Consider the following 23,049-nt stretch of genomic DNA (forward strand, 5'->3'; position numbering starts at 1 on the left):
AAGGGAGTAAGTGGTTCTCTTGGGTAAAGTCTACACAGGGCTTTTTATCCACTCTCAGCCCAAATAAAGCCCTCCTGTCTGCACTGAATTCAATTTCCATTTTGATTTTGGGCACTTTAAATTTTCCCTCTGCAACATGCATGATTGATCCATGGTGACCCTACATGTCCCCCACGATATCCAGGAATGGATCTAAGCCACGATATTGAAAAACTGCCACCAGTATAAGTGTAGATTTCCGCTTTTTGTAAATTAACTTCCTGCTAGCAAAGCAGTCTTCCCTGACTGGCCAGAACATAAGTTCAAAGACTTCCTGGTTCCCGGTTGCAAGGCTTCCAGTCCTGTTTTAAAGTGACTGTGCTCCAGAAGCCCACACTTCTCTCAGCAGAGATTTGTCTCATGCTCTGAGAAACTGCTGTGGCTTGGGAGTCAAAAAAAAAAAAGAAAGAAAGCACTTATGCTGACTGTACTTCACCCAACCCTCCCCCGCTCGCTAGTTCAGGAAAGGTAGTTCAGCTTCATGATCATCGCTCCCCTCCCTCTCTGAGCTTCCCCAATCAAATGCAAAAGGCTTTCTGTTTTAATTTAGGGTGTGGGGAGGAAGGAGAAAGACCCAGGTTCAAATCAATCTGAATTCAGCAGGATCAACAACAGGGGGAAAAATTGCAGAATCAGTCTAGGTTTGTTGGTCCCAAACCTTATAGTGCAGGAGTTGCCAAACTATGACTTTCCAAATGCCCATAGACTATACTTCCCATCAGCCCCTGCCAGCATGGGAACTGTAGTCCATGAATATCTGGAGAGCAATAGTTTGGCCACTCCTGATATAGGGTTTCAAAACTCAAGACCAGCAGCTTGAATTCTGCCCAGTGTAGATGGATCAATATTAGAATGATACAGTTCCTATAACCCACTCTAGCCAGCATCCTGATTACACCATCTTCAAGTATTTAAAAGGGTGCCATATAGAGGATGGAGCAGAGTTGTTGAAGGACCAGAACCAATGGGATGAAATTAATTGAAAAGAAATTCCGTCTAAACATCCGGAAGAAGTTCCTGACAGTTAGAGCAGTTTCTCAGTGGAAAAGGCTTCCTCAGGGGTTGGTGGATTCTCCATCTTTGGAAATATTTAAACAGAGGCTAGATAGCCATCTGACGGAGAGGCTGATTCTGTGAAGGCTCAAGGAGGTGGCAGGTTACAGTGGAGGAGCGATAGGGATGTGAGTGTCCTGCATAGTGCAGGGGGTTGGACTAAATGACCTATGAGGTCCCTTCCAATTCTATGATTCTATCATTCTGCACCAACTGAACACTTAAAAACTGTAGGACAAAAGGATCCACAATAAGCAAATCCAAACTTGTTAGAATATTTGGGGCATTCTGCACATCAGAAACAACAGTGTTACGCCAGCTGAATTGTGTAGTGCTAAATATTATTGTGCCTCCAAGCCCTCCTCACCTTTTTGCTGTCTCACTTTTGTCTGCCACCTTTTTGCACTTCTCACCCTCCACAAATGCTGCTAGAAATGGCAGAAGAGAGCAACACGCTTTACACGCAACTCTCTTCAGCCTGTCAATCAATCCAGGCAGCCAATCCCCTTTCTCGATGTTTTAAAGGTCCCATGATGCCTGCTATATATTTTTTTAATTCCATGAAAGAAGCATGTGGGAACATAACATTTTATCAACAGTGACAAAATAAAGACAGAAGGAGCAGGATGGACACCTGTGTACTGTGACTACCCTATGTGTATTAGGGCAGGGGGACATTTCGGTGTCTGTGGCCTAATTCACACAAGCAGGGAAATGATGCAGAACTGGGAGGAATAGGTTGCCATGTAATCTCATCCTAAGAATAGTCTCCAGTCTGATTCTCCCTTCACATATCTGAGGACATGGCTCTGGAAAGCTCATCTGTAACCACTATGCCACAATTCCCAAAGGTCAGTCCTCTCCCACACTCAATGAACATTCCACACCACAGGTTCTTGACACCCATATCTCCACACCCATGGCCTCATTTGCCACCATGCCACCACAACCTCCCACACAACACACACATTCAACCCCATGCCCTTACAGACTGAACAACTCCTCCCCTTCCTCTTCCCAACACCAAGCTCTAGTGCCCATTGTATTCCTGGATACAACGGGCTTTGCCCCTAGTAAATGAATAAATAAACTTTGAGGGGGGATTATTTCTGGCATTGCCTGCACCCTTGTCTGCTTATTTGTTGCTCCAGAATGTTAGACCTTTTTAAAAAGAAATTCCCACCCCTGGGAACAAGGGAGAGGGAGGTGGATGCAAGGGTGAGATGAGGGGTTAGCCTCCATAACTTCCCTCTGCAGAAATTCCCTTGTTCTCTGGAGCACTTTAGCCCTATCCTGCTCATTTTAAATAAAAAGGGCTCCTGCATGTACTTGAAACCTTAGAGAATGTTTGAATTCCTCAAGCAAGGCCAAGTATCAACATTAATGAGATGTGTCAAGTTTGTATTTGGGGTCACATGCAGACTAATTAGACAGATTTGATTAAAAACAAGATAAAAGTCACCCTGCATGAACAAGGGCAAACACAGGCTCAGCCATGGGATGTGTTTTCCAAGCATGGCATGTTTTCTTAAAGACAAATGACACACAACACTGGAGAGTCTATAATCAGAACCCCCCTTCCCTTCAGCTGCAGGAGAGTGATGAGGTGCTACAGATTGGGATGGAGTTAATTTTTGCTTTACAACATTTCTCTGAATGCAAATGCATCACCATCTCTGCTTTAAGCCTCAGTAAAAAAATAACAGAATAACCTGTTTGCTTCCCCCCCCCCTCTCTACTAGAGTTTAGATCAGCTGGGGAAAGAATTGGCACTTGGAGAACATCATCCCAGAAGGAGAGGTCCCCCAGACCCCTGAACATGGGGCTTGAATCTATGCTGGGGACTGTCTCCATTACTAGTTCTAGGGCTGAATCAGTTTGGCTCTTACACGTTCCCTAGACTAACAAAACAAAATCAGAGTCCAGTGGCACCTTTAAGACCAACAACGGTGCCACTGGACTCTGGTTTTGTTTTGTTGTGCTGCTTCAGACCAACATGGCTACCCACTTGAATCTTTCCCTAGACCAGCGTTCTTTACAGGGCTGCAGTTTTTGGCTGTGTGAGTGCCCAGATGCGTGTGGATGAGTGACCAGACAAAACTGTTTTCTATCCAGAAGGGATAAGAGCTCTGAATAGTACCAATTATGGGAGAAAGTTCCCTTCCATATGCTGTCTACCACTGACAGATCACAGTTCAGAACATCTGATAACAAATATGTCATGAAACCATTAAAATTTTACATTGTTGAATGTCGGCCAGATAGTAACTGGAATTCATTTAATTCTGAAGGTCTTGCCTTTCTCTAGCCATATTTTAAAAACCTGGATACTCTTACATTTAAAAGGGGGGAAATGTCATATCATCGATGTAAAAAATATTGTCATTCTTTCCAAGTTCATGATGTTTACTATGCATTGTTTTGTGACAGCCTGATGTGTTAAAAATATAACCCAAGTAGAAAGAAAGAGAGAAAAGGGGGAAAGAAAGATGCTATAGTAAACAATAACTTCCAGTGTTTGGAACTATATTAAGATCACATGAAATGCCAACACATGTCATGTTACCAGAATATTGTCTAAATGTTCATACATTTTTCATGTTTACAGAGTGTCAAATACTTCCCAGGTATGTTTAAAAACAAAATCTGTAAATTGTATTTATGAGCATTTTTCTTTGATTTGGAAAGAACAAGAGTTCTGAAAAACTTTCAGGGAGGGAAGAATAAACCAAGCTAATGAAATTTCTATTTGTGTTTTACTCTTTGGAGAGGCATAGAAAACCAACACGGTTCATTCCTAGTGCATTTGTTTCCCAAGAAATACCCTCTGTTTACTGTCTTTTATTGTCTTCAATAGTTATCATGATTACGAGGTGAGATCTGAAGGGATAAATATCACTGTAAAGGAGGATTCGAAACCTGCAGGGTAAGGGGGTGAGAAATTCAGGTCTACTCCTGGGGATATAATATTTTGTGGGGAAAGTTTTGCATAGTTTGATACTTGAAGAATGTTGATGAAGGGGTTTGCTCTTGCGCCAGCTTGGTATAGTGTTTAAGAGCGGTGGCTTCTAAACTGGTGAGCCTGGTTTGATTCCCTGCTCCTCCACATGCAGCCAGCTGGTTCATCTTGGGCTCATCACAGCCCTGATAGTGCTGTTCTGATCAAGCAGTCCTGTCAGAAGCCTCTCAATCTCACCTACCTCACAAGGTGTCTGTTGTGGGAAGGGAGGAAGGGAAGGTGATTATAAGCCACTTTGAGACTCCTTCTGGTAGAGAAAAGCACCATATAAGAACCAAATCTTCTTCTTTTTCTTCTGCTTGTGCAGAAGTGATCTGGCTTATTGCAAGTGATTCTAGAATTCCGCAGGGCCTGCAAAACGGAGCTCTTCCACCAGGATGAGGCTAGGCCGCAAGGACGATCTGGCCTCCCTTACAGCAACAGTAGAGAATGACCAATTAGCACCGTCCGTCTCTCCCCCCTCCCCCTCTAGAATGGGTTCTCAAGGGGTTGTATAGATAAGGCTTGAGTTTCTTTTTTGCCGCATCTTGTTTTATTGTGCCTAGTACTTGTTTGTATTGTTGTTTTATGGGTTTCATTGTATGGTTTTTACTGGGGTTTTATGTGTTGTAACTCGCCTCGAGCCTCCGGGGAGAGGCGAGTAATTAATTAATAAATAATAATAATAATAATAATAATAATAATAATAATAATAATAATAATAATTCAACAGCAGGAACCCAGAAAGTAGGAACCCTTAAAATAAGGTGACCTGGGAGCACCTTGCAAATTGTACTTATGCTGAAATTTAAAAATATGCGGTCTATGCGTTCTATGAAAATTGTTGTTGATCCATATAGACCAAATTTTTAATCAAGAACCCCCCCCCCGGCCAATGGTGTCCCGCTTTACCTTAAAAGCACCTTAAAAGCACCTTACCTTAAAAGCAATTACTGGCTGTGGCTAGAACTTGTTGGTATTCATGGGGAATTGTAACTTTCTCTGCCTGATTCAGCTTGGGAGGCCATGCAAATGGCTGTTCATAATCCCCCCCCCCCTAGTCTGACAGTCTTTCAGGGCTGATGGGAAGAGTGATTTGTAGAGAAAATAGTACCTAGTTGGTAGCATGTGCGCTACCATTCCCCATGGCAGATTACCACGAGGGAAAGGTGAAGAAAGAGGGGAGGGGAAATGTGGGAGTTCCACCCAACAATCTAAATAGTAGGCTGACAAGAAGGTGGATGATGGATGGATGAAACCCAGACTTTCTGATGAAATCCATCTGTCCCTGTTACCATTTCATTATTGGGTTAGATTAGCTGGAAAGACAAGCGAAGGGACTAAGCTTGTGCAGTCGCCCTGGTAGACTTTACAAAGTCTATTTTGGTCGCTTGTTTGTTTTGTTTAGCACAGGGCACCTAAGTGCCCACTCGATGGATTTCCCTATAAATAAATGAAATATATAAACAGTTGGACCTTTGTAGGATTTTGCATCGTGGCACCCAAGTAGTTCGGCATTGCTTGTTTCCCATCTTAGATTCCCACAGTTTCTGCTTGCAAAAAAGAACAGCCTTTCCTTTCCCATGTTCTTGTTTCTTTTTAATAACAGACATTTAATTATGAAAATAAGAAGGGGCCAAGGGGTTGCTCTAAGAGTGATGGGTATTTGGGACAGCTGGGTTAGAAGGAGCTGGCAATTCCCCTCGTTTTGTGGGAATGTTGTAGTACTGAGGTCTTCTGTGAAACTGAAGCCTGCAGTCATGCAGTCAGGCAGTTCAAGGATATTAGTTGTGTTCCATCTCTTGCCATCTCCTAAGATGGACATTTAGATGTTGTTGGGTATAGGAAGAGCCAAACCACCGGAGGCCAAAAGACCTTGATCCTCTTGACACCAGACAGAATTAAAGGGTTGGAATGTTGTGAAATTTGACAAGCTGGTTATCCTTTCTTCTCATTTATACTTTGCTTGTCCTCCAGAGAGCTTAGGGGAGGCTAATTGTATTTGTCTTCCTATCCCAACAATCCTGCGAGGGAGGTGGTGCCTGGGCTAAAGCCTACCCATAAGCATCATGGCAAAGTCCTGCTCGGCGTGAAAGCAACATTGTCATTTCAAAATCAAGCCACTGGACAGCATACAAAACAACCTGCCAAACAGAGTCAGACACAGACTGTGGAAAACCTGTGAAAATAAACTAATTCAAAGTCTGAGTAAAAAAATGTGTTTCAGCCTGGCACCTAAAAGGAAGTCAGGTCGGTGCCAAGCAAATTTTGAGTGGACTAGTGTTACGGAGGCCAAGTGCCACCACAGAGCCTCTCATCCGTAATCGCTGCTCACCTGACCTCTGAAGGCAGACAGGGGCACAGAGAGCACGGCTGGAGAGTCAGAACCAAGGGGATGTGTTCATCTCACAATATTAACGGAGATATTGCAACAGTGCTGTGCCAGGCAGGGTGGGCACAGAAAACATCTAGCAAAACTGTGTGGGCATTGGTCCTCACACCTCGTTACGAAATGCAAAAACAGAATTCTTACAAGGATCAGCAACATTACAGGGTCAAAATGTGGATGCTTTGCAGCTCTGAATTCTTAGCAGCCTTTCGTTCCAAAACACATCACCGGGCGTCTCGTACGATAGCTGTGTATAGTATGGTGAGATGTTAATATGAAACAGCTGTCACAGAGAAGCTGTCTTGGCTAACCTTATCCTGTAAGTGCCCTGTGCATGTGGAGCCCCCTCCCCCCCCTCCCACATATGTTGTGTGGGAGTGCACAGAGAGGGAAAGCTGCAGTTTGCCACCCAAATTATTGGGGGGGGGGGATGAACCTCTGTTTGAAAAGGTCCTGTGCCAACCTAATATTAAGCAAAATGGCAAGGAAAGGGAAAGGGAGGGTCATCATCATTTGCTGCTGAGGCCTATGGGATGTCACGTGCCCATGTCTGATCCTCAAGCCTGAGGGCTGTGTTGGGCGAAGATTGAAGATATTGCAGACTGGGTGCCAAAACTGGTCACAGTGACAAGTGTCTAATGGCTTCTCTGGGTGGGCAGCAGTGCTTGTTGCCTTTCTTCAAGCCCATCTGTGATGGTCTACGTGGGAATGAATGACAGGGCCATGAACACCATCACAAGAATTAAGGCTATGAAATTCTCAGGAGAGAGCTGAAGGAAATAGGGGCAGAGGTGGTATTCTTTTCAATCCTTCCTGTTAGAAGAAGGATGTGATGAGAACAGAAGGTAATGGAGGTGAGCATTGCTGGTGCTGACAGGAGCAATTTGGATTCTGGGACCAGAGGCTAGGCATTCTGGAAGAGGGCCTACTAGCATGTAATGGACTTCACCAGTCAAGGTGAATGTGTTTAGCAGGAACCTGTGGAGATTCCTCAGGAGGGCTTTCAACTGATACCAAGGGGAAAGGAGATGTTCAACAGAAAGTGGGCAGGATGTTTTGATGGGTAAACTGGAGGACTGCAGACTGGATTCTAGGGCAGTTAGGTGGATAAGGAACTGGTCAGAGAACCCCACCCAAAGAGCAAGTGTTGGTGGCATTTGATCTGATTGGAGAGAGGTATCTAGTGAAGGCTCAGTTCTGGGCCTGGTAATGTCCAATGCTTTTATAAATGATCTAGATGGGGTGTGTGTGGAGGGACTGCTTGTTAAATCTGCGGATGACATGAATTGGGAATAGTAGTGAAGATGCCAGAATTCAATGACATCTGAACACCCTGGAAAAGTGGGTGGATTTGAATAAGATGCATTTCAACAAGGATAAGTGCAGAGTTCTATATCTGGGCAACAAAAATGAGAAGCATACAGACTGTGTGGGGAACAAGCTTTGGGGTAGCAGTGTGCATGAACATGATCTTGGGGTACTGGAGGACTGCAAGCTAAATATGTACAGCCAGTGTAACGCAGGGAACTGTTCCTGTTGGCAGCAGAGGATGGGACTTGCAAAAATGGGTTTAAATTATGGGCAGAAAGATACCAGCCAGATATCAGGAAACATTTTTTTTTTACAGTAAGAGAAGTTTATCAGCAGTATGATGGGCAATCTTCAAGCAGTGTCTGGACACTTGTCACTGTCAGGGATGCTTTAGGCTGATCCTGCATCGAGCAAGGGGTTCAACTAGATGGCCTGTATAGCCCCTCCAACTCTATGATTCTCTGTGTTAAACAGCCCTTGGTAGCTACCCTTCTCATAGTAATATAACTGGGTCAGTGTCATTCTGTGTGTAAAACTCCCTTAGGGCCAAAAGAGATGGACAGAGAGCAAAACATGGCAAACATGTATGGTCCAGCTCCAGGCCACACAATAATGGGGGCGAGGGGAATTTCCCAAACACTTGATTTCTTTAAGTCTTGTTAGCCACTGAAAGAAAGAAAAAGACACATGCTGTTCTTGGAGGAAACATGCCTAGGATGGATCTACTGAACAACAGCAGAGCTCTTCCCTCCCAGCCCGCAGAGCCTGGTTTCTTACATCATTGTGATCAGGTCACCCCAAGTTCATGGCCAGCTTCCTTCAGCTCATTAATGGAAGTGAGCAAGGTTTGCAGCCCCTGCATTAAAAGTGGTCCCAGAAGGAAAACAATGTCTCTTAGGAGAGACACCACCTGCCGTCCTTTCAGGCAGCCTTTGAAAACTCTGACGATGCTCCGGAAGATACACTCACAACACAATGGCAGGATGATTAAAACGGCCACATAAAGTGGGGCAGCTGCCTCTGGGACTGAGAAACTGGATCTCTCTCCCAGCCCAGTGAGAAAAAGGAAAGCGGCATTTCAGACTTCATGGGAAGTTCGCATTGACTCTGCAACAGGCAGCTTTCCTACCGGGGGCTTTACCATTAATTAGTATTAGTTAGGTATTTAAGGGCGGCGGTTTGCAGCTCTGAGTGATTTGGGCAGCAATTGCATTGCCGTTTCTTAATGCTGGGCTCACAAACTCAGCTCTACACCTTCAGAGAAAGTTCATGACAAAGTCCCGATATTGACATGTCTAAAAGTTCTTTTCTAGGGGTGCATAAACGAAGGTGATTTTAATGTCTTTTCTAAGGAGAGGCACTGCTATGAAGGTCCCAGCACCATGTTTTCACCTTCACCTTTTGCTCTTTAAGTGGTAGGCAACAAGAAAGCCACTTTCCAAGAATGGTAATCATTATGAAGCATTGGTCCCTGCTGTTCATTTTCATTTTGCTGTGGTTATTCTGCTTTTGAATGACTTCTAGGGTCTCTCCAGCCTTCTATTCTTAGACAAAGTTTGGTCTCAGGTAGAAATGCCTGGGAAATTATGAAGGAAATGTACTGTTTTATCCTGTTCCTGACATCGCAGACATTACACTTTGGATTTTATAAAGCCTCAGGCACCATAAAATGTTGACTCGCTGTCTCTGTGCTTGCTTCGCCCATCTCCCTCCCTTACTGTAGCTGCCAGATATTTTCTGTAACTATTCCTGTCCTTCACCCCAGTCCTTGGCCTTCCTTCTGCCTGCGATCACCTCAGAAAGGCTGGAGAAAATGGGAAGCAATGAGTATCTGCAAAGTTTGGCTTCTTTCCCGAAGCTAACAGAGTACAGAATATCCAACCACCTGGCCACCATAGAACAGGGCTTCTCCTTTCTCAGAACTCACTGAGCCCCCCTCGCCCCGATCAAAAGACTGTCAAAAACAGCACAGGAGGCAAAGTGGAGGTCTGCTGTCTCTTCTTCTGCAAATTTCGTTTTATCAGACGAACTGCACTGCTGAATCCATGAAAGTTCCTGGTTATGCCAGGGAATCAGGACTGGGCTGAGAGGTGAGGTAGGTAGACCGAAGATGGCTCATATTAAATGTTCTTCTTCATACCACTCGAGACCCAAAGAAGCTCCTGTTTTGTGCACCTAAACCAGGGGTAGTCAAACTGCGGCCCTCCAGATGTCCATGGACTACAATTCCCAGGAGCCCCTGCCAGCATTTGTAGTCCATGGGAATTGTAGTCCATGGACATCTGGAGGGCCGCAGTTTGACTACCCCTGACCTAAACAACTTGTACACACAAAGGCAGGAGGACAACCATAGGGGCACACTGGGCAGAACTGCCTGAAGTTCCAAAGCATCTAGACTGCCTACTTCAGCTATTAGGGAAAGAGAGATCTGCTATCTGTTCCCCTGGAAGAAATATGGTGAAATTTAGCTGCTCTGTTATGCTCAGGTCTGCATAAGCTCTACTGGCATTCTCAAACACTCAGACAGCTGTTCAGAACAACAGCAAAAAAAGATAAACCAAAAAATAAACCAAGAAACTAGTTTCTTATTCAACTCTTGAACTTAAGTGTACTATTAAAATGTTACTTAGCCTAAATATACCCATTGTAAAGGACATTTGGACTAAAGTTTGTTTACCGGCAAGAAATCTCCGGTTCCGTCTGTGTGGACAGAGGAATGAATATTTTGCACTTTTACCTTCAGAATCTGGCAATGTCCAAAGGCATTCAGGTACATCATGTGTTAGGATGTGAAGGGCTGGAGTCAGAGGTAGGGAGTGAGTGATTTCAAGGACTGCTCGTTTAGTAACGTGACCAATCTGTGGTCTTCATAAATTCTGTTACCATTCCTCTGCAAGGGGAAGCAAGACTTAGGATCCAAGCCCGGTTTATTGAATGAAAGAATATTGCAACCTGGAAAGAGGCTTTTATCCTTTCTAATGCAAGATTTTTTTCTTATTGAGAAGAAACAGCCTAAAGGTTTGGGGTGAAGAATGAGATTTTTAGCGCGGTGACAAGAACCCTGTTTGACAACCCTGTTTATGCCGAAGACCGTGATGATTGCTGACAATCTTGAGGACCACCCGCTGGATTATTTACTTTCATAGTCAGCTCTGTTTAGATAGGGTTTCAGCTTTGCATCTGGCTTGCCTGCACAGGCTACTTGAGTGCTGTGCTTCAGTCGCGCGCAATGCACCAGGAGGGTAATTCATAATGTGCACATGTCACGTTGTCAGGCAAGAGCTATTAATATCAGGCTCTTGAGGCTCCTGTTAAACATTGTGCGCCCTTAGATGCCGAGAGTCCTTTAATGGAATCTTCCTCAGCATAATGGAGGGAGGGGGAATGTGGAGTGACTGTATGGGCGCGATAGTGGGCATTTCGAGACAAGAAAATAGCCTGCTGAATTCGTTTGGGGAAAACCACCTGGCTTTTCTGTCAGGGATCAGGTATGCCATCTTGGGCTTTCAATAAAGACAGGCTTCTCGAGCATGTTTCCAGATATCAGCATGGGTGTGGTATGGGCTCTGCAGTGTTCAGGGCTATGAAGACAGGAATGTCCCATTCTCTGGGTTACTACATGAAGGCTAGGTTGAATGTTTCAGCACTGAACCCGAAGAGCAAATTGTTGCTCTAGGCTCCACCATATGTTAATAATATAGTAATAATAAAATGTTATTTATAGTCCAACCTTCCCCAGGGGTTCAGGGCAGGTAACAATAGTTTTAAAACAAAACAAATCAATAAAACATTCTAACATTAAAATCCATAACAGATCCCTTAATTAATTCCATAACTGCCTCTTCCTTATGACCGGAAGATTGGTAAAGGTCTAGACTTCAGATTCTGATATAAATTTGGCTGGTGTTTTGAACAGGGAGGCCCAGATCTTGACTGTTTTAGGCCTCAACTGGTTTGCAGCCCTGTAGAACTGTCTAAGGTCCTGCAGGGTACTGGTCCCCCCAGGGAGAACTTTCCACCGGGCTGGGACTGAAACGGTCCTGGTCTTGGTTGAGGCCAATTTTATATCTTTGGGGCTGGGAATCTTGAACAGATTTTGCTCCCTAGATCTTCTTTTGGGGGACATCTGGGAAGAGGCAATCCAATCTATAAATGAGAATGCATGTTCTTTTACTTTATTAGTAACAGAATTTGGGGAATGATCAGTCCTCTTAACAGCATTTCTGTAGAAAGAAATTTTGCTTAATACTTATACAAAAGATGTTAGGCTATATACTTACAACCTTATTCTAAGGGGCAAAAAGGGGTGCCACCAGCAAGTCTGAGATATATTGAAATTGCCATTGTGATTTTTAAGTCAAAACATTGTAGCAAAGACATGAAAAAAAATTATCCCAGGAGTACAATACTCTGGGATTTGCTGGGCCAAAACTGCTGGCAAGGAGATAATGTTCTGAATGAGAATAGTTTATAAGCTTAGCCAAATTGACAACTGCTCTGTTACATGCTATTTCTAACAGAAAAGATCTTACTAAGGGAAATGCCGGTTCCCTGTATCCCATGCTTGCGGACTTATTTTTTGGAGAATGACTTCAAGTCTAATGAAGTCAACTGAAAGACTTCAAAAGTCTCCAAAGGTCAGTGGCATCCTGGCATCCTGTTTATAGCCTCAGGCAAACACTTCTCGTGATGATACATAGCTGGCTCCCATTTCCCATTAATTAAAAACATATACAAAACAAGTGACCCAAAACACTTGAGATGTGGTGGGGGTAGTTCTAATGTGCATTTTTGTAGAATGATGGTTTGGGTTTGTGATTGGGTTTGGAAAGCAAGTCTGAAGGAAGAGAAGAAGGTCCGCAAAAATACAAAGGAATCGCTAATGGGAAAACTAGACCGCATGAAACAGGCACGGAGAAACAAAACGGAGAAAGTAAATGGGCCGCGAACCACATTTCATTTTAGGAAAAATTGACACAAACGAAGAACATCCATCTGGGATTTTACATGGAGTTCAGTCCTGACACAAGAAGCATCCCATCTACCTGCGGGACCGCTTGGTTGCTTATGCCCCCCGCAGAGCACTCCGCTCTGTGGGTATGAATTTACTAGTTGTCCCGGGCCCATGGGATGTTCGCCTGGCCTCGACCCGGGCCAGGGCCTTTTCAGTCCTAGCCCCAACCTGGTAGAATGAGCTCCCAGAAGAACGAAGGGCCCTGCAGGATCTACCAGCTTTGCGCAGGGCCTGCAAGACGGAGCTCATCCGCCAGGCATATGGTTGAGGCCAGGGCAGCTCTCCCACTAATCCATCAGAGGATCCCCTCCAATATTAAGATCTCTAACATCAAGATCATTGTTAGATCTATTGCGTTGGCACCACCTTCTTCTGAATATTATTCTCCCCACCAGGCTGAACTTGGGGGGAAGTCGGGTAAATACGATCAGAATTGTACCACCGCCACTTATATGTTATATGTGACTTGTTGTTGATGTAAATTGGGTTTTTAATGGGGATTTTATTGTGTTTTAACTGTTTATGTTGTAAACCGCCCTGAGACCTATTTGGAGAAGGGTGGTCTAAACATTAAATAATAATAATAATAATAATCTCTTCGGAATTAAGATTTGTTTTGAGATGGTTATGGCTGACAGATTCACTGACCAGGCACACAAATGATATCTGCCAGCTCCACAGCTGCATTCGAAGGTTATTTAAAACTGACATTTAAAAACTGACATGGATGACTCATGAATGTTGCTGGGCTGGTAGGCCTTGCCCCTTTCTCTTCCCACCTGCTGAGTCTCGGTTAGCTGTTCTAAGGGGGAGTGCTGTGAACGGTGCATATAATAGTTTTGTGGCTTAATGTTGGCATTAAAGGTTGTCTGATAACACTGATGCTGGCCATGGAAACATGACACATTTGTATTTTGTAGTGTTTAACCCTTCCCCCCCCCTCCCAAACATACCACAGTTAACAGGGAATCTCTGGTTTATACTGTGTGGCATTTGGCAACAAACCATCACCGAAGAGCCCCAGGGATTGTCATAACATCTGAATAAATCCTTTCCCAACAAAGGGTGGGTTGCTCTACGTTCAAGCAAAAAACGAAACAACGAATGGTAAAATAAACGGCAATTGACAGGTTGATTCTTAACATGCCCATCAAGACGGATACACAATTTGTAATCTCCTCCTCCAAGAATTTTCTAGTAAAAATAAGATATAATTAACAGTCGCTTCAGACTCACAACATGAGTTGCACACACAAATACAGAACATTTAAAGATTATTTTGTATAGAAATCCTGCAGTTTGTGGTTTGCCAGTGCCTTCCCCAGTCATGACCGTTTATCCCCCAGCAAGCTGGGTACTCATTTGACCGACCTCGAAAGGATGGAAGGCTGAGTCAACCTTGAGCCGGCTGCTGGGATCGAACTCCCAGCCTCATGGGCAGAGCTTTCAGACTGCATATCTGCTGCCTTACCACTCTGCCCCACAAGAGGCTCTTATGAGTACTCAAAAAAATTATTACAAATCATTTTCAATACAGTCACAAATACATATTCAAATTAGAATAACAAGAATCCCGCCGTCAAAATTCTTCAGTGTTTGTACTGTATTTTTCAATGTAAGAAATTTGAAGAGAGAATTATCTGTGTTTGAATTTTATTTTGTGCAGTGTGAAGATCACTTAGAAAAGAATTATTTCTGTTACATACGGAAACACTGAAGAATTTGGGAGGTGGGATTCTTGTTATTCATTTTAATTTGAACACATTTGACTGTATTGAAAATGATTTGTAATAAGTTTATTGTATACTCATACAGGGTTAAGCCACTGAAGAAAGGCTGTGGGCTTGAAGGTGTTAGATAAAAATCCGGACCCTGTATTGGCTTAACCCATTTGAAAATAAGGCACTGGAGGAATCAGTTATTAAAACCACTTCATTTACAAGCCACTTTGTTGATTTTTGTCTCCGTTCATCTGTTTCGTAGAACTGAGCTTAGTTTTCCATTCAAATACCAGGCATCCATGGCCCAAGTAGATGTATTTTTATATGAACTGTTGTACTCTTAGTGGCAAGAGACTTGATTTAAATATCACACCAACCCAAATTTGTTGTGATAGATTCAAGTAGGCAGCCGTGTTGGTCTGAAACAGCAGAATAAAGTTTGAACTCAGTGGCACCTTTAAGACCAACGAAGTCATATTATTTTATTATGTAATTTTGTTGGTCTTAAAGATGGCACTGGGCTCAAACTTTGATTCTTTATTTGTTTGTCGATAGAGCTATTGTCACATTCAACAGGACTTCTGAAAGTTCCTAGCTGCATCCCAGAGAAGGGGCAAAGCTGGATGAGATGGCTACAAGAGATTTGGAAGACAGCTTCAAACACAGAAGTGAAGATCAGATTAAAGAAATAAACAAGACTACCTTACTTTTGAATTTACTTTTGCTTTATTGCAATCAAAGGTTTAAATATCCCCCATTATAAATACCCATTTATTTTGGCAAAAATAAAATGTTAGCTTTGTTAGGCACTATTAATGAAAAATAACACATAATATATTAAACTTATAATTCCATGCGCAGCTCCTTCGGATCAATTTTGCAATTTTTTCCATTACCAAAAGTTATAGAAAAAAAGATTTCTGAAAATATTAATTTTTAAAAATCCTGTTAAAAACATAAGGCCAAATATAGGCAAGCAAAGGCACAGTGTGGACATCCCATGGAAAGCGGCAGCCTGTTTTCCCTTATTTTTCTTCTCTCCCACTATTGCTCTAGAAAGTAGCAAATGAACAGTCAGCTGTGGCAGATGGGGGGAGGTTTGTGGAAAAGGGACTGTGGCTATGCTAATGGGGTACATTACTAGTATGCAGCTCAGACACAGTGTGTACATCACAAGAAGATACATGCAGGGAATGGGAGACCCAGAAGCATGAAAGGTAGACTGGATAGGGATAGGGAAATAGTCATGAATCTCTCTTTCCATGCATATCTGTTTGCATTGCTTGCATGTGCTATTATTATTATTATTGGAGGAGTGCACTTCCCTGTGACTCCTCTGTAAGCAGGTGCAACACATAAGATTGATCATCTAATACAATTGATGATAGAACTGATCATCTGTTGTATATTTCAAAAGAAGGTAGACTAAATGGTAGCACCACTTAATGCTTTATCTTAAGCTCATCCTGACATAATTGGCAGGAAAAATGCCAGTCCTGCCTTGTAAACATCCCTCCCACCAATCAAACTGAGAATCGGTTTTTGTTGTGATCTTGATTTGGTCTCCGGCTTTGAAAGTCAAGTCCCCTGGCTGTTGTCCTTCAAATGAATATATTGCTGTCGCCATCATGGGGTTGGCACAAGAGTTTCCTGAAAAAGAAAGAAGCACATTCAAGACCTGAGGTTGCACTGGATTACAAACTGAGACTTTCATACAATCATAGAATCATAGAGTTGGAAGGGGCCATACAGGCCATCTAGTCCAACCCCCTGCTCAACGCAGGATTAGCCCAAAGCATCCTAAAGCATCCAAGAAAAGTGTGTATCCAGCCTTTGCTTGAAGACTGCCAGTGATAGAGCTAGCATCCCAATGGATAGAGCTAGCATCCCAAATGTTAATGCCTTATGCTACAGAAAGGAGAACCCGGCTTCAATTCAGCAGCTAGTAAGCACAACAAGAATGGCATGGAATATGATTAAAACAGGGTTTACCCCATTTTATAAACAGCCCAATGCTTTCCTTCTTTTTCTTCTCTCCCACTTGTGTTCTAAAAAGCAGCAAACAAATAGCTGCTGCAGATGGATCTGTTTGGGAAGGGGGGATAATGGTGGGAAAGGGACTGTGGCCATGCTGAGGGAGTACATCACTGGTATGCAGCTCGGATACAGTGCGTTGAATTCACTGATATATTGCCCTAAACTTGCGGTGTTATTATAGTGAAAAAAATAAAGAGATAAACAGTTCGAAGGTCATGGAACATCATTTAATTTTTATACTGGCCGCATATTAGTCAACTGTGGGGAGTCAAAATATTTGTGGAGAACAAATACGTAAAATGTTTCATACTGCCACGCTGTAATGCTGAACAGCAGATAAAACCAGGAATGTCTACAAACAGACCAGGGTGTCTTACAGCTCAGGTTTGCAGCAAAGGAACAAATTAAAACTAGAAAACTAATCAATCTCACGTGTTGCACAGTCTGCTTGTAAGGTTTTATGAAGTATCTACCAGCTCAAACTGAGCTGTCATCTGCATTGTAAATAAGTAGCCAGGTTTTCATAGAATGCTGCAGAGCCGAGATTGTTTAAGCCCTTGTATCTGAAGAAGTGAGCAGTGACTCATGAAAGCTCACGCCCCAACACAAATTTTGTACATCTTGGACTCTTGCTATTATCTTGTAAACAGTTTACCTTTATTGGCAATGCTGTTTAAGAAACCAGATCAATAACTGAAGCAAACTAAAGCAAAGAGAGAAGACAGACTTGATTTAAACACAACGCTCGCATGGCAAAAGCACTCTCCGGTGGGAATTGGTATTTGCACAGCATTTGACTTAAAGCGGGTTTTTCGGCAAAGAGGCTGCACAGGACGCGTAGTCTCTGTAATTTGTTCCACTGCAAAACATGTATGTTTGCAATCTAAAGAGTGAAAGGAGAACCCCTACACAAGCTCACACAAGATGGTGCTACAGTGCAACATTCAACAAAGATCTGAGCTATTGAGCTGGGATGATCTGTTAATAGGAAACTAGCAAACCAAGCAGGTTATGGCAATCTTAGTTGCAACAACTGCATTTTCATTCTACTAAATCAGAGGTAGTCAAACTGCGGCCCTCCAGATGTCCATGGACTACAATTCCCATGAGGGCTGATGGGAATTGTAGTCCATGGACATCTGGAAGGCTGCAGTTTGATTACCCCTGTACTAAATCCAACTGAAGAAGAGAAGGAAGCCATTTGCTACTTAGAAGGTTATGATAAGCTATAAAAAGGCCTTCAATATATCCAGCTCCTTTTTTATCTTGGGAAATGAAGGGGAAGGAAAAGCCACTGACCCAAGTGCTATTTCAGAGATGGCTAACTTTTTCAGCTTTATTTATTCATTAGGTTTGTATACCGCCCTTCGCGCTTTTCCAGGCAGACTCTGAATGGTTCACAATTGCCAAATGAAAACATTACAATTAAAGCATTCAAAAGGAATGTTGTGCAGTTAGCTAGTCAGTAAGACAAAGGGAGGAGACTGCTAGAGGGGACGGCTAGGTGAGGGCCAGTAACAGAATCTCAGTGGCCATCGTCAGCCAAAAACCTGGCAGAATAGCTCTGTTTTACAGGCCTTGCGGAACTGAAGAAAATCCCACAGAGCCCCTAGCTAGAAATTGGAATTCCTGTAAATTCAGCTTGTAAATTTAGTCCCATTATAGAGGAAGCCATAGTTCCTATGGATTAATTCAGGGACCAAACGAACACCACTTGGTGCATCAGAGATCCAGACTCTTTTGGAAAGAGCTTTCTTTCAGCACATTTCTGGGGAAACCAAAGCATAAAATGTCTGAAACCAATTTAAAAAACCCCCAGTGGTCTCAGGAAACTCAGATCCAGTACTGACGCTGTATTAATAATCCCCTTCAGTGTGCTAGGCATACCCTTCAGTTTTGACCAAGCATGTGGAACAGCTTTCTGAATAGGGGGGCAGGTCACTATGCGGAAACCGAGAGCTTGCTTAGAATTTGGCATTGTGCAGAGGCTGTGTGGCAGCATGTTTGTAATAATTTGTAGAAAGCATCCTATAGCTGATTAGAGACGATAAAAGCAACACACTAGATCAGGGTGACTAATGGATCTGTACCAGAAGATCCTTAGCCAGCAGGGATAATGTAGCATATCTGTATATAAGCCACGACGACGTGCTCAGTTTTGTAACTCCCCCCTCCATTTTAAAGCGATTTATTGTAGCCAGCTTCTCTCTCTTTTTGTGGTTTTCTGTTTCCTAATCTGGCTTGAACCCTGGGTTCAACTAAAATAAGCATCCCTCTTGGAGCTTCCCTTCCTCTACTGTTCTATTATAGATTGCCTTAATCTCATCATAAGGCAGGAAATCCCCAGGAAACAATTTCTAAGACTATTTTTATGACTGCTTTACTAGGATAATACTATTTATGGCCCTTTAAATTGAGGTTCTTTTTCTGGCTTAGAATAGAATGGGAGAGGGGAGGGGAGGGGGAAATGCACCAGTGGAATTTAGGATCCTACTGGGAATAAATACCTTGAAAATGACCATTTCAACAGAGCCAGCTAGTTACAAAACACAGATAAGGGCTGAAGACAGTGCATGCTCAGGCAAGAAAACTGCGGGCTTGAGATGTGTTTCAGTCAGTGCCATTTTGTTAAATTGAGTAATTGGCAGACACTAAGGACACATACCCTTTTAACATGATTAACTCATGGCAACTGTACAGTTTTTAAAGATTAAACAAATATTTAGGGTACGAATAATGGCTTTCCTTTGGAACGAACAAGGGCTGTGGTCAGGAATCAACACGGTTGAACTCTTCCTCATTCACGAGTCACTGGAAGCTTGAGCCCGATTGCCAAGGCCTAGAAGCCTACGAAGGCAGCAAACTACCTGAAGCACAGGACTAGATCAACAAAGGCCCTTGTGGAGGTCTGAGGCACCTAAACCTTAAAGGGACGACCGTAAAGTATTGGCTAATTCAGTACACAAAACACAGAGGGCCAGACTCAATGTGACCGTGGCCACCTCATTTGTTATTTACATCAGCCCTGTTCAAACATTTTGTGAGAGTGTGAGAAAGAGTGACACTGACTCTGACATTGACAGCAAACTGCAACGGATGGAAATTGACTCCTTCCTCCGCTCCCCTGCCTTACCGGCCTGAGGTACAGCACCAAAACTTGCAGTCTCAATAGCTAGAGCAGAAGAAAAGATCCTGGGCTAATGAACTGCGGAGAAAGGAAGGTGCGAGGGAATGTTCCGCTCCCCTCCTACACATCTTTCCCTTGGTAAAACTGCCTTTCTCCTTCCTGCCACTTTATAGGTGAAGGGGGCCAGGGATCAAAAGCCAAGGCTGCCATTGCTGCCCCTAGTTTGACCCTGCAGTATTGGGACTGCACTGCCAAGAACGCTTGTGTGCTGCTGCAGCAGATGCACAGGGGAATTCCTGCCAAGAAAGAAAGCTTTGGATGGGCACACAGAGGCATGAGTGTAAGAAGGGTCCCGCAGCTGCTCTCAGGATCTCTGGATCCTATGCTGATGTAAAGTGTATCAACTGATGCCTAAAGGAAGACACTGTAAGCTAGCGATCCCCAACCTGTGGGCCGCAGACCACATGTGGTCCTTCGACTAATTGGAGGTGGGCCCCGAAGGACGTCTTCTCTCCCCCACCTCGGCCCTTTACTTCATCCCCCCCAGTCCTTTACAACACACTTCATTGTTGTGGCGTGTCTGTATCTTATTTTGAAGGGATGTTTAAACATTACCATAGCAATCAGAGAGCGTTAGGGCAGTGGTTGAGAGTAGACAGTAAACTACTCCCCCCCCCCCATTGGGCCTCAGTAAAATTGTCAAGCGTTGAGTGGTCCCCGGTGATAAAAAGGTTGGGAACCTCACTGATAACGACGATGGTGCTGAGAAAGATGAGCCCGAACTAAGACACATAAATCCCCCTTCCTGTAGTGCAGGGGTGGCCAAACTGTCTGGATGTCCATGGACTGTAATTCCCATGAGCCCCTGCCAGCTACATGGGAATTGTAGTCCATGGACATCTGGCCACTCCTGCTGTAGTGTTTTTTTTTTTTTTATCCCCTGCCTTTTGAGAAAGTGGAACTGGAATCTAGGGTGCTTAATTTGGATCGTAATTTAAATTTGAGCCATCGTAATTTACATGTGGTACTTTGCCCATGCTGCTGCGATTTCAGTCAGGCGGAGAAAGAGTTACATTTCTTTAAAGTGATTCTGTATCTCTTGGGAGATGAGGGTAGCGGGCGCAATGCTTGGAGACTCTGGCAGACTGGAGATTTTGATGGGATCGGTTGCGGCAGAAGCGACAAGCCTCTCTTCTCCGGTGCAGACAGCATAAATAAAAATGATACTTTTGTACCTGAATTGGATTAATAACCATGGAGATGCAGAGTCATTCCTGCTGCCCGTTTAAATCTCTTTCAATATCTGTTCTTTGAAAAAGAGAAATGTAGTCTTGGGATTTGTCAACACTATAGGTTCACTATAGGTCAATTCTCAAATGAGCAAGCTTTTAAGTAGCAGCCTGATAGCGTGTAGCATCTGTGCCACAGCATTCCACACTGGAATCGCTGAGGATCACTGGAGGAGCCTCTGAGCTCCATAAGAAAAAAGGAAGCTAATAAATCAGTAAAACAAATATATAATAAAATAAGGCAATGAAGCACTGCTGGGATGAGAAGCAAATATTTCTGCCAAAATTCCAATGGCATATAATTTGGAGCATCTTCCCTTTATAGAACTCACCCATCTTGATAGTTTGTTTGATATTGGGACACTAACAATAAAATACAGGGACATTGACTTAGGGCTGCTAAAATGTTGTCACGAGCGGTTCTTTGATTGAGGCTGCCATTCAGTGCATGGTCTCCTGGAAGAAAGCACCATTGGACACAATGCAACTTCCCCAAGAGACCATGCATACAGTTGAATTCATGAGATTAGGTTCTCCAACCTTGTTGAACCTGTGGGCATGTTGAGATTAGGTAGCCGATGCCACCACAAAAGACGGGTTGAGAGGAATGGGCTTTGGCCAGTCATAATATTGAGCTTGCTGGAAGGTTCCATGCCAAGTATTCTTCTACAACAGAAGCATCTGGTTCTGGGTGCTCCCAGAAGACACAAAGGTGATGCTTCTTAGATTCTTCTGAACAATTTCCTGCTCCAGTTAAGTGGAGAAATGCTTTAGAGCAGGGGTAATCACAACCTGTGGTCCTCCAGATGTCCATAGACTACAATTCCCATGAGCCCCTGCCAGCAAATGCAAATGCTGGCAGGGGCTCATGGGAATTGTAGTCCATGGACATCTGGAGGACCACAGTTGACTACCCCTGCTTTAGAGGATGAGATGCTTTGAGGAGATAGCTGGTATCATGAAGGGACTTTATGGAACCCTTTGTCAACACTGTGCACAACCCACCATTATATTGCTAAGCAATTGCATTACAGTGCTGGAAATGTACAAACGTGTGTCAGTTTGCCCAAAGAACTGAGCAGTAATATTTGCATTCACGCAGAAAGCAGGAAGATGTATTCTCCAGCCAGATGCCAGGCTTACCAGGAGCTGCCTGGATTCCTCAAGTGACAATGTCAGCCCACAGGGGCACTCCGCTGCTAGATTTTCTCTCTCCTCCCCAGAAACAATGGCTATTTGCAGGTCAATGGGACACCTAGGAATGTTGCTAATTGTGTCACCACTTAAGTGCTCCTTCCTTCCCACCTCACCTATGGAACTCCATTAGCCATGATTAACATGCCTACCACACCTGCACCTATTGTCTGTCCTCTAATCCCAGGATCATCAAGACACTATTTGCATTTTGCCTAATTCAGTCAATGTAATTAAGCCTTTGTCTACTTGCCTGGGAAACTTATCAGGAATCCATCCAGAGCAATCACAGGTGTTATATCTGACTGGAAAAACTCCAGGACCTCATCAACACTGGACAAAAATATCACTTGCATTCCACATTTCTTTATATTATATTGGCAATCTCAGCAAGCACATTGCTCTAGGGGCCACCGCACCCGACCCTAGCCTCAGGATGCAAATCTGGCTTCTTAAGGCACACATCAATGTCGCTCTGTGTGTGCATGAGTGCACATTTGTTCACATGTGTTCTCTGGGATTCTTCTCACACCTCCACTACACGAGGGCCTGCTTGTGTCTTCTGGATATCCCACATACATTCAAAGCAGTGGCTATTTTTGTTGTTTCTTCTAGGACCTCTCCATGTTATGAAGGTAGTTATATTTTTTCCCCTGTTATTGTCCACTACCGCACCATTTCACCTCTATTTCTCTCTTGAGTTAATGCTTAATTTAATCATGTACAAATTGACTAGTTTTTTTTTAAAGGTCAATAAAAACAATTTTCATTTTATTTCAAATTGTGCACGTTTCTAAGGGAAGGACTGTGGTATACACAGGCGGAGAATCCAGTTTTACCCCTCTTGCAAGCTAAATTCCCCAATCTAAATTCTAAT

General features: G+C 43.5%; 1 protein-coding gene across 1 annotated transcript in view; it reads right to left on the reverse strand.

Annotated features, from left to right (window-relative positions):
• Positions 1–15,232: 15,232 nt before the first annotated feature.
• The window catches only part of SH3YL1 (SH3 and SYLF domain containing 1), a 32,305-nt gene continuing 24,488 nt past the window's right edge, over positions 15,233–23,049 (reverse strand). Inside the window, exon 10 of the mRNA XM_077309716.1 lies at positions 15,233–16,175. Within this exon, the coding sequence (XP_077165831.1) occupies positions 15,976–16,175 (200 nt within the window). The 3' untranslated portion in view covers positions 15,233–15,975. The remainder of the gene's footprint in view (positions 16,176–23,049) is intronic.

This window comes from Paroedura picta, chromosome 1 (assembly GCF_049243985.1).
Source record: "Paroedura picta isolate Pp20150507F chromosome 1, Ppicta_v3.0, whole genome shotgun sequence".
Taxonomy (NCBI): Eukaryota; Metazoa; Chordata; class Lepidosauria; order Squamata; family Gekkonidae; genus Paroedura; species Paroedura picta.